General features: G+C 30.8%; 1 protein-coding gene across 2 annotated transcripts in view; it reads left to right on the top strand.

The window, feature by feature from the left end:
- LOC114324397 (RNA-binding protein fusilli) overlaps positions 1-12,188 on the top strand; it is a 372,033-nt gene that overhangs the window by 140,692 nt on the left and 219,153 nt on the right. For both annotated transcript variants that reach the window (XM_050647923.1, XM_050647922.1), the window contains exon 2: positions 4,665-4,842. In XM_050647923.1, the coding sequence (XP_050503880.1) occupies positions 4,665-4,842 (178 nt within the window). The remainder of the gene's footprint in view (positions 1-4,664; positions 4,843-12,188) is intronic.

The raw sequence follows: 12,188 nt of genomic DNA, 5'->3' as shown, positions 1-12,188 counted from the left end.
TATGCCAAATGAAAGTAGAAGACTGATAGTATCAAAATGTATTAAAAAAGGATAAAAACATTAATTATTATAATCAAAAATCCTAATGCCAAATTTTTGAAATTTTATAATTTATAAACATCTAGAATTACTTTAAAAATATTGTCCGTAGGATCAATCTTTTTATATACTCAAAAGGTCGATATTTTCGAGTTAATTTTACTTATAGTAGACGCCTATATTTTTGACTATAATATTCATGTAACTTTTTTGATATTGTAATATAATTCAAATCCTTCTCACCGCTTAAAGTCCTATGTTTTGTCTATCTGTGGGCAAATTTTCAGCCAAATCGATTATGATGTATTTTGGGAATGGAGAAAAACGTAAAAAACGGTAATTTAACGTTTTCTACACTATAAAATTTGATGAAAAGCTTGTTTTAAATCAAAGTAACTTGTTATAATGCCATATAATGACATTTTTGAGTCCCTTCTATTAACATATTATATTTTCCATTGCTACTTTACGATAGAAATTGCAAATTTGTATAAATAAACACCAAATCACTGTAAAATCGCAAAAAATAACATTTTGAGAAAAAAAGAAGAAGAAGATTCTTGACCTTAAATATCTTATTTTTACGTCCCGCAGAAGCTATATACCAATTTTCAGACAAATCGGAGGTCCAAATTTTTTTTTGCTCCAAAATTGAGTGATTTGAAATGGAATGACCCATGGCTTTTTAAGATAAAAATTTCCTTTTTATTTTTCATTACTGTATCTCTTATCATTTTCAAGTTACATAGAGAAAAAGGAAGAGTTTTAAGAAAATTTAAAAATGCTCTCTATAATTTGACCTTTTTTTCAAAAACCCGTTTTTTAAACCCGTCCAACTTTTTGAACATAGAAATAACACTATAACAAAAATATCACAAGGAAAAATTCCTGTACTGGCTGTATACCATAAATCACAAAAAATTACTTCTCATTTTTTCTTAAAATACATTAGTTATCAATTTTGTTTGCAGCATATCTCGTTTAGTTTTAATGTAATGGACCTTTAATATAGCTCATTTTAAAGGTCTTTTCAAGCACTACAAAAGGTATTAGTAGCATTAGATACCTAAAATCGACCGTTTCTCTGTTATTTCAATTTGAATACACCAATTCTAGAATGTACCAAAAAACAAACTATTTTCACCTAACATATCTCTTTTTGTATTATAACTAGAAGATTTATGAAGGCAAGTGTCTCTTTGTTGTTTTATAACCTACAAAAATGTTTAATATAGTTTTTTTAGTTAAATGCATAGTTTTTAAGGTATTCGCAAAAAACCGTTCGAAAAGGTATTATGTTTCAATGAAAATGGCAAATTTTCACCCACGAATATCTCAAAAAGTATCGAGTTTTCAAAAAAAATTATAGAACAATTTTTGCTTGGAATTTGATCCTCTAGCGAATTTCGTGGTAATTTTAACCAAAAAATTTTCCACACCAAGAAGGGGTCGGAACCACCCCCAAGATAAAAGCACACATATTGGCATAGGATATACTTTTACTCCAGGCTGTGGGTGAAAAAACGTGATATAATTCAGGAATTTTTGAAACCTATCAGGTGTTGTAATGGACGATGCCAGGAATAACTTCTACTAAAATGTAACCAAAAATATTGTGCGCTTTTTTTTTATTGCGATTTTCATTTGTTAAATTTGCAATTTTTATTGATTTTTAATTTTGCCGATTAGGATATTGATTTTAGAGAAAAAATTTTTAATTAGAAAGTTGTAGTAAATTAAAAAACCTACAATTTGAGGTACGGTAAGTTTAATTTGGTTAATTGGTTATTGCAAAACAGCCTGCGAAAGGTCCAAAATGGCCGTTTTTTACAATTGCATTATTTATTGTACAAATAATTTTTTGTATTTTTTAAAGCTTTAAAATGAAGATCTTTCAATTACAAACATAAAAAAAATTTTAAAGCCAGATTGACGGATTTGTTGCTTAGATATTATAAATTGTTTATCCCAAGAGGTCAAATGTTGAAGGCTATAACTTTTTGAAAAAAAATCGTAGAGAGTTGGTGAAACATTCAATCTCCTTCTAAAGAGTTATATTTTCATATTCTGATGTAAATAAATGCGTAAAACATTTTTAAACCTCTAATTTTTGCGTTTGAAAATAAGGGGGCAAATTTCGTTATAAACATTTAGAGCTGAAGCGGCCCTGTACATCCTATGAGTTAACTTACATATTATTATTGCTGAAGATGAAACGAAGATTTATAAAAAAATAAAAAAATTATACGACCAACTCAAGCCGAGATAATTTTTGGGTTTGAAAATAAGGGCCAAATTTCGTTATAAACATTTAGAGCTGAGGCGGCCCTGTATATCCTATGAGTTTCTAACTTACAGATTATTGTTGCTGAAGATGAAACGAAGATTTATAAAAAAATTAAAATTGTCTACAACCAACTGAAGCCGAGATAATTGTTTTTTTTTCTTAAATCGTAGTGCCTTTATTTATAACAATTAAGAAATTATTTTACAGTCATTGACTAAAGAAAGACTAATATTATCTTAAAATAAAAATTATTATAAAATATAATTACATTTAATTATTAAAAATTATTTTTAAAATCGGTGCTTTTGCAAGCGGCCGAATTTTGCAAATCGCCCGGCTCGCTTCAAATCCGCGCGCTCGGAAAATTTTTACGTAACTTGTATTAAATTTTGACAGAAAACAAATTAATAATATTAGCATTATAATATACAGTCTATTTACCACTGTATTTGTTTTTCTTGATAAACTTTTATATGTGAAATCCAAAAAGAATAGTCATTACAAGAAGAAAAAGTTTTATATTGTATATTATAGTAAGAAGTAACATTATTATTATTATATTTATATAACAATGAAAAAATTTAAAATATGTTAAATGTTACGTAAAAATTTTCCGACCGCGCGGATTTGAAGCGAGCCGGGCGATTTGCAAAATTCGGCCGCTCGCAAAAGCACCGATTTTAAAAATAATTTTTAATAAATAAATATAATTATATTTTATAGTAATTTTTATTTTAAGATAATATAAGTCTTTCTTTAGTCAATGACTGTAAAATAATTTCTTAAATGTTATAAATAAAGGCACTACGACTTAAGAAAAAAAAAAACAATTATCTCGGCTTCAGTTGGTTAGAGAAAATTTTTATTTTTTTATAAATCTTCGTTTTGTCTTCAGCAACAATAATCTGTAAGCTATAAACTCATAGGATATACAGGGCCGCCTCAGCTCTAAATGTTTATAACGAAATTTTCCCCCTTATTTTCAAACCCAAAAATTATCTCGGCTTCAATTGGTTGTAGAAATTTTTTATTTTTTTATAAATCTTCGTTTCATCTTCAGCAACCATAATCTGTAAGTTAAAAACTCATAGGATGTACAGGGCCGCTTCAGCTCTAAATGTTTTTAACGAAATTTGCCCCCTTATTTTCAAACCCAAAAATTAGAGGTTTAAAAATGTTTTACGCATTAATTTACATCAGAATATGAAAATATAACTCTTTAGAAGGAGATTAGATGTTTCACCAACTCTCTACTCTTTTTTTTCAAAAAGTTATAGCCTTCGACATTTGACCTCTTGGGATAAACAATTTATAATATCTAAGCAACAAATTCATTAATCTGGCTTTAAAATTTTTTTTATGTTTGGAATTAAAAGATCTTCATTTTAAAGCTTTAAAAAATACAAAAAAATTATTTGTACAATAAATAATGCAATTGTAAAAAACGGCCATTTTGGACCTTTCGCAGGCTGTTTTGTAATAACCAATTAACCAAATGAAACTTACCGTACCTCAAATTGTAGGTTTTTTAATTTACTACAACTTTCTATTAAAAAGTTTTTCTCTAAAATCAATATCCTAAACGGCAAAATTAAAAATCATTAAAAATTGCAAATTTAACAAATGAAAATCGCAATAAAAAAAAAGCGCACAATATTTTTGGTTACATTTCAGTAGAAGTTATTCCTGGCATCGTCCTTTACAACACCTGATAGGTTTCAAAAATTCCTGAATTATATCCTGAAATCGACCTATTTTTCACCCACAGCCTGGGGTATTTGAATTAGGAGATAAGTAGAGGCTAGGCCCAAAATTTCATTAAAATCCATGCAGTAGGATAGAATTCGGAGGTAATATCCGATTCTTGCTCCCATTGACTGGCGTATTACCTCAATTAGTTTCTTGGGTTCGCCCATCACGACCATTCTCTTCCATAGTATTGGACGATTAATTGAGTTATGAGTAATACGAACTTTGTTCGTATGTATCGTAAAATGGAAAATAAAAAAGTTGTAAACAAAAATAACTAAAAATTTTTGAAAACTTTTTTTTTTGGTCTTTTACCTCTATTTTCGGCCATTTTACTACAAATTTGACATCACAGCAATATTATAGACTAAGAGGGTTTTTTAATGAATAATATTTTCACTACTTTGTTTGATTTCAATATTTTTTTAGCTTTTACAGCGCTCAGAAGTTGATCGTGTTCCTGACTACTCATAAATACAATAAAAACATTTCTATTTTATTATTAATTTATTATCGATTCTTTCCTTTATTCTCAAGTAGATCAATGTAATTATAGTAAATGTACTTATTGAATTCCCTTTTGTTACAGGTGATAGCAGTGCAACAGTATCCAGTAAGGCCTCAGGTGGCAGATATTAACGCAAACATTCTCTCGACTGAAGTTATCTCAGAGTCGGGTTTAACCGACGATTTCATTAAAGGATCCGGCCGACAGCTCGAAGAGGTCATTGGTAGTTTCGATCTCTTTTGCAATAGTTTACATATTGGTAAGTAGCAATTATACAGAGAGAGTCTGTAATTTGGAATAAATTCAATATCTCAAATACTAATTGTTTTTTTAAAAAATGCTCAGACCCGTCGATTAGTATTTCAAATTGTCCTTTTTGACATACAATAATAATGTATACAGGGTGTCCCAATTTAAATATATGACGTCATCGGTGATTTTCTTAAATGGCAACACTGTCATTTTGATAGCTATTTTGATAGGGTGTGTAAAGTTATACACAACTGGAAAATATCAAATTTTGATTCTCTACCATTTACAAGATAATAGAAAATAACAAAGTTATGTCTGTAATTTGGAATAAATTCCATAATTAAAATACTAATTGTTTTTTTGAAAAATGCTCAAAGCCGTCGATTAGTATTTCAAATTGTAATTTTTGACATACAATAATATTGTATACGGGGTGTCCCAATTTAGAGATATGACGTCATCGTTGATTTTCTTAAATGACAACACTGTCATTTTGATAGCTATTTTGATAGGGTGTGGAAAGTCATACACAACTGCAAAATTTCAAATTTTTATTCCTTGACATTTACAAGATAATAAAAAATAACAAAGTTATGAAAAACAAGTAATCAAATAATGCCTAATTGAATTTAATTATTTCAATTAAGCAAATACTCATAATGTTGCCCTCAATTATCGTCAAATTGTCAATGGGCAACGTTATGAGCATTTGCTTATTTGAAATCATTAAATTCAATTATTATTTGATTACTTGCTTTTCATAACTTTGTTATTTTTTGTTACATATCTTGTAAATGGTAGGGAATAAATATTTTAAATTTTGCAGTTGTGTATAACTTTACACACCCTATTAAAATAGCTATAAAAATGACAGTGTTGCCATTTAAGAAAATCAAAGATGACGTCATATCTCTAAATTGGGACACCCTGTATACATTATTATTGTATGTCAAAAATAACAATCTGAAATACTAATCGACGGATCTGAGCATTTTTCAAAAAAACAATTAGTATTTTAATTATGGAATTTATTCCAAATTACAGACATAACTTTGTTATTTTCTATTATCTTGTAAATGGTAGAGAATAAAAATTTGATATTTTGCAGTTGTGTATAACTTTACACACCCTATCGAAATAGCTATCAAAATGAGAGTGTTGCCATTTAAGAAAATCAATGATGACGTCATATCTCTAAATTGGGACACCCTGTATACATTATTATTGTATGTCAAAAAGGACAATTTGAAATAATAATCAACGGGTCTGAGCATTTTTCAAAAAAACAATTAATATTTGAGATATTGAATTTATTCCAAATTACAGACTCTCTCTGTATATTTAACAATAAAACACTGAAAACGTTTGTTTTCTATACTTCCACAAAATTTACTATAACTATGTAACTACAGCATTTTCGGCAGAGTGCCTTTCTCAAGTGATTTAGTTTACTATGTGTTTGCCTTTTTAAGTCTTTAACTGAAGAGGTTGAGGAGTGGGGAGCTGTTTATCTCGAGTTGGTCATTCAGAATTATATCTGTATTTTTTAATTTATTAGTTTCCATAGATTCTAATAAAGATAGCTTACGGCCTTTATTTTGAATATGCAGAATTTGAAACTGTTCATTAAAAGAATGATTATGATCTAGAAGGTGAAGTGCGTGAGTTGAAGTGTCTGTTTTTCTATTGTTGAAAGCCCTTTTGTGTTCTGCTATCCGTTTGTCAAAGGTTCTGCCAGTTTGACCGATGTAAGTTTTCGGACAGTCACCACAAGTTAGTTTGTAAACACCACTCTGTAGTTGTTTTCTCTTTCAGCTCTTATTGTTCTTAATATATTTGCTTAAGTTGTAGTTAGTTCTGAAAGCTGGTGTTATTCCTTTCTTTTTTATGTATCTGGCTATTTTTGTTGTTATCTTGCCAGTATATGTGATAGAGCAGAAGGTACTGGGTTCTTTCTGTGGTAGTGGATAGACTAATTTCAGGGCTTTCTTATGGAGTTTTTGGTTTAAAATTTTATTAATTGTTTGTTCGTTATAGCCATTGTTTCATGCTATTTGTTTAATGAGGTTCAGTTCTATTTCGAAGTTATTTTTTGACATGGGAATTTCTCTCAGTCTATGTATCATGTTATGGTAGGCTGCTAATTTGTGTTGTGTAGGATGGGATGATGAATTGTGTTTGTAAACTCAGTATTACTATGAAGTGAATTAATGTATGGTAGAAATTGGTCAAGTTGCCTGTTAGTTCCTGTAAAGCATACTAGTATATCATCCACGTATCTCCACCAATATACGAACTGTTTAAATACGGGATGTTTAGAAATTGTTGTTTCAATCTGGTTCATAAATATATCTGATAGCAAAGGGCTTAGAGGATTACCCATAAGTCCTGCACTGTTGTTTGTGTATATTTGATTATTGAATTCAAAATAGTCTTGATTTATGCGAATTTCAAGAAGGTGTAAAATTTCAGATGCAATGATCGGATTTGTACTATTATGGTCTAAAAGATTTTTAACTAAAACAAAAGTTTCTGTAGGAGGAACACTAGAAAAAATATTTTTTACGTCAAATGAAATTAGTCTGGAGTTGTTGGGCAATTGAACATGTTGTATTTTATTAACTAGTTCTAGTGTATTTTTTACGGTGAATTTAGGTGAAAAATTAGTGTATTCTGTAATAATATCTGACAGTTTTTTTGAAAGTTTATATGACGGAGCTGTATAAAATTCAGCTCCATCAATTAATTATATAGCCTTCAGCCTTCTTTTGGGCGCCAGTCAAGTAGTTTTCTGGTCCATCTTGAGTCTTTTAGTCTCACTACTTGACCTGCCCAATTTCATTTCAGGTTGGCTATACGTTCGGCGACATCAGTGATACCTGTTCTTTTCCTTAAGTCTTGGTTCCTTATTTTGTCTTTTTTTGTGACGCCGAGAATCGATATTTCCATAAGTCTTTGTGCCACTCGCATTTTTAGTGCTGTTGTTTTTGTGACCGTGAGAGTTTCTGCTCCGTATGTCATAATAGAAAGAACACATTGGTCAAATGTCTTCTGTTTCATAGCTATCGGGATGTTGTTCTTAAAGATGTCTCTTAGTGAAGGCTACGCCGTCCAAGAAAGTGTTATTCGTCGTTGAAATTCTCAGGTCTGATTACCCTTGCTTATTCTGATTTCATGACCGAGATATAAATATGTATGTACTTTTCTGTCAATTCGACCACTTGATTTTGGATGGTTAGGTGTTCGCTGGGAACTTAATTTGTCATAAATTTGGTCTTACTGAGGTTCGTTTTTAGACCTATTTGTAATGGTTCGACACGTTACGAAATTATTTTTGAACTTTTTAATTATTTTTGAATATATTTATAATTATTCTCCTTTGATCTCTTAATTAAATTTCTCTAATTTGCTCGTAATTCCTAATTATAACTACTATTTTCTCTTATATTTTAAAAACATTTATTTTATGACGTCATACCTGACGGATCTTTGCTGCTTAATATGTGATCAAAATTTCAAAGCGATTAATTTAATTGTTTAAATTTTATTCAAATTGTTTATTCCAGAAAGCATTTTTTGCAATAACATAAGTCAGAAAAAAATTACCTTAGAACCATTCCACAGGTGTCAAATGAAAAGGCATGATCTACATTTTCAACATGGTTTAAAAAAGTGAATAAAAAATGCATTTATTAGTAATAAATAATTATGCAAAAGTATCGTCAATTTTTCTATATAAACTTTTTGAATAATTTCTTCCAAAAAAATTAACTTTTTTACCCTGTTTTAAGTGTACAACTACCAAGTAATGTTATCTATATCACAATTGATAAAAAATTGTAATAAATATGTATAAGTTCTTATACAACAAAATAAAAAGTTTGTAAGGGAAGATTTACGATACTTTTACATAATTATTTATTACTAATAAATGCATTCTTTATTCACTTTTTTTAAACCAAGTTGAAAATATAGCTCATGCTCTTTCATTTGACACCTATGCGGTCTGTTATCGTACTCCGAACGTAGCATCAAACTGCTGTACACGGCTTCAGAAGCGCTGGTCACCAACAAACGACATACGCTGCCTACACTGTCACGTAGTAGGTTGCGTATGTATGTTTTATACCAGGGGTCGGCAACATGCGGCCCGCGGGCCGTATGCGGCCCTTTGAAACTTTTTGCGCGGCCCGTCAATGCACTAATGTAATTTTAGGAAAAATCAACAAACTTAATGAAAAATAATAAATTAAAGACAGAAAGACAACAGACACTTAAGGACAACACTTGCATGGACCGAAATTCACTAAAATATAAGGAACTTAATAAGGCAATAAAAAAGGATAAGAAAAGACATCAGGGACTAAAATACCGAAGAAATCGAAAATATTATAGGGAAAATCAAGAGTATGAAAGTGTTAAAAACTCTAAATAGGAAAGACCGACAACAAATACACCTGATAACAGTGATATAAATGGAATCACTATAAATGACAAAAATAATTTAATAAATATTATTGAATATTACTATTTATACAGAATTATAATAGTTCAATATAGAAAAACCAGAAAACCGCGGTATGGAAATATTAAATGTAAAATCTGAACTACCAAAATTACTAACGAGGACGTTATAAATGCCTTAAAATAGATGAAAGATGAATACAGATTAAGATCAACACAGAGGTCCATCGAACAAGCTATATTAGGACTAAGCTGAAAGGACATTAAAGAAAATAAGGACGTGTGACGCAGGACGAAGGTGGAAGATGCAATTGGAAAAATTGCGCAAATAAAATGGAACTGGCCATGACAAAGCAATGAAATGTGGACACGAAACATTATACATTGGAGACCACACGAGCCCGGTCATACTAAAGAAAAACCACAAAAACGATGGCTAGACGACGTCAAAGCAAAAATGGGTAGATACTGGCACTAAATAGCACAAAACAGAGAGAAGTGAAGAACTCATGGGGAGACCTTTGTCCAGGGATGGATGCAAACAGACTGAAGAAGAAGACTATTTAAGCTACATTTGAATATGCGGCCCGCATAAAAATTTTTATTTTGAACATGGCCCGCCATCTGAAAAAGGTTGCCGACCCCTGTTTTATACAATAAATTAATAATGGATACGGTCTCTACTGGATCTCGAACGCAGTGTCTATCTGCTATGAGCGACTTGGACAGTATTGGAAGCAGCGTCTTTAGTTCTTCTTGAGGGGGTCCGGACAAATAATCCTCGGACAAATAATCCCGGACAAAAAATCCCCACAAATTATCCCTGGACAAAAAATCCCCAAGAAATATATGCTGTGGAATAGTTCTCTAAAAGTTTTTCTGAGATTTTAACAAATTTAGAATTCCAATTCCCTGCTGAAAACTTCAAATTTTACATGACAAAAGAGTGTGAGTTTTTTCAAAAATCGTGGAAGATATGGGGAATGAGCTAAGGCCCCGTTTTCATGACAGACGCTTGATAACGCTCGTTTTGATAACGCGAGATTACAACTACATACATTTTATTGAAGACCGTTCACATGATAACGCGCGTTTTAGGTCATTAAGACGCGCGTTGGCATGTGAACGGTCTCAAGTAAAATGTACAATACATGTACATTGTAGTTGTAATCGTACGTTAAGCGCCTGTCATGAAAACGGGGCCTTAGCTCATTCCCCATATCTTCCACGATTTTTGAAAAAACTCACACTTTGTTGTCATGCATAATTTAAAGTTTTCAGCATGGAATTGGTGGCGGGTGTAATTTCCTCACCAAAATAATCTTTTACCTGGGTTTATAAGGGTATATCACAATCCCACAGGTATTTTCCTCACCAAGACCAAAATGGTTATTTCAGTTATTTCAGGTAAATTTTACTAAAAGGCATTCAATTGAATTACTTATCTACTATTAAATTACAGTAGGTACCTATAATTATCATAATTAATTAATTAATTATAGTATTTTATTTTTAGTCACAATCACAATTGGAATTTTGACAAAAATGGCATGTTTAATAGAAAGTGATCGCGGTAAACCTTACGCGGTATTGGTATTTGAAAATTTTATTTTTTATGAAGTGAAAATTTTAAGAAGTGAAGAAGTGTTCTGGGGATAAAACAACTTGTAGTGCGAAATTTTTTACTATTTGTGCAACTTTTACAATATCTAGAAGTAGCCGACTACAACATAATCATGAACCAGATTGTCAGAAGTTAGATCGAAAAATTGTTTCTAACTATTGTGAACGTAAAGCCGAAGAGAATTGAAAAACAAGCAAAAATTATACGCAAAGCATTTGCAGCTAATTTGTCTGAAACAATTACTATAGGTCTGGATCCCGCGTATGAAAAAAAAGTTGATTAATAGCAAGCTGAAAATTTGTTAATAGCTTAAGTGGGTCTAGTCGGATAAACTTTGATATATGGGAACACTGGAACAGGGGCTGTTTTAATTGTGGAACAGGTTAAAGATTTGGAACGGTCAGACCACGAAAACGGCACATTTATTTTGTCCGACAGAATAGACCTAAACTCTCCGAACAGAGATTAAACTCTCATGCAAAAATCAGACTGCTATTTATCACCTGTCATAATTCCTGTCATTTGACATATTCTACATGTTCCACTCATTAAAACGCCCATTTGGTTATAAATAGCAGTCTGGTTTTTGCATGAGAGTTTAATCTCTGTTCGGAGAGTTTAAGTCTGTTCTGTCGGACAAAATAAATGTGCCGTTTTCGTGGTCTGACCGTTCCAAATTTTTAACCTGTTCCGTAATTAAAACTTCCCCTGTTCCAGTGTTCCCATATATCAAAGTTTGTCCGACTAGACACCCATAAGCTATTAACACATTTTCAGCTTGCTATTAATCAACTTTTTTTTTCATACGCGGGATCCAGACCTACTAAGATTGTTGTCAGTTACATAAGAAAAAATATATAATTATCGACGAAAAATGATGACTGGTCGACTTCCTTCCAATATTGATGAGGTTCAAGAATTTGTGACGGGATGTGCTCAAAAAAACAACCAAGAGGGAAAATTTTCTTTTTATAAACTGTGTCAAAAGTAGGATAATTGTATTTAGTTGCGAAACAAATATAAGACTTTTAGCCACATTGAATTTTTTTATATGGATGGCACATTGCAATTATTCATTATTCATGGGCTAATTAATGTGCATTATATTTCTTTATTATACTGTTTATTGCCAAACAAAAAAACAGAAATTTACAACAATATTTTTATTTGTTAAAATCAGAAATTTTTAAAGCTCTCAAAATTGAGTTTAATGCTAGTAAAATTTTTGAAGATTTTGAAAAGGAATGCAATCATTGAAATGTGTC

The sequence above is a fragment of the Diabrotica virgifera genome, chromosome 4, assembly GCF_917563875.1.
Source record: "Diabrotica virgifera virgifera chromosome 4, PGI_DIABVI_V3a".
NCBI classification, from domain to species: domain Eukaryota; kingdom Metazoa; phylum Arthropoda; class Insecta; order Coleoptera; family Chrysomelidae; genus Diabrotica; species Diabrotica virgifera.
This window is presented reverse-complemented; position numbering and strand designations above follow the sequence as displayed.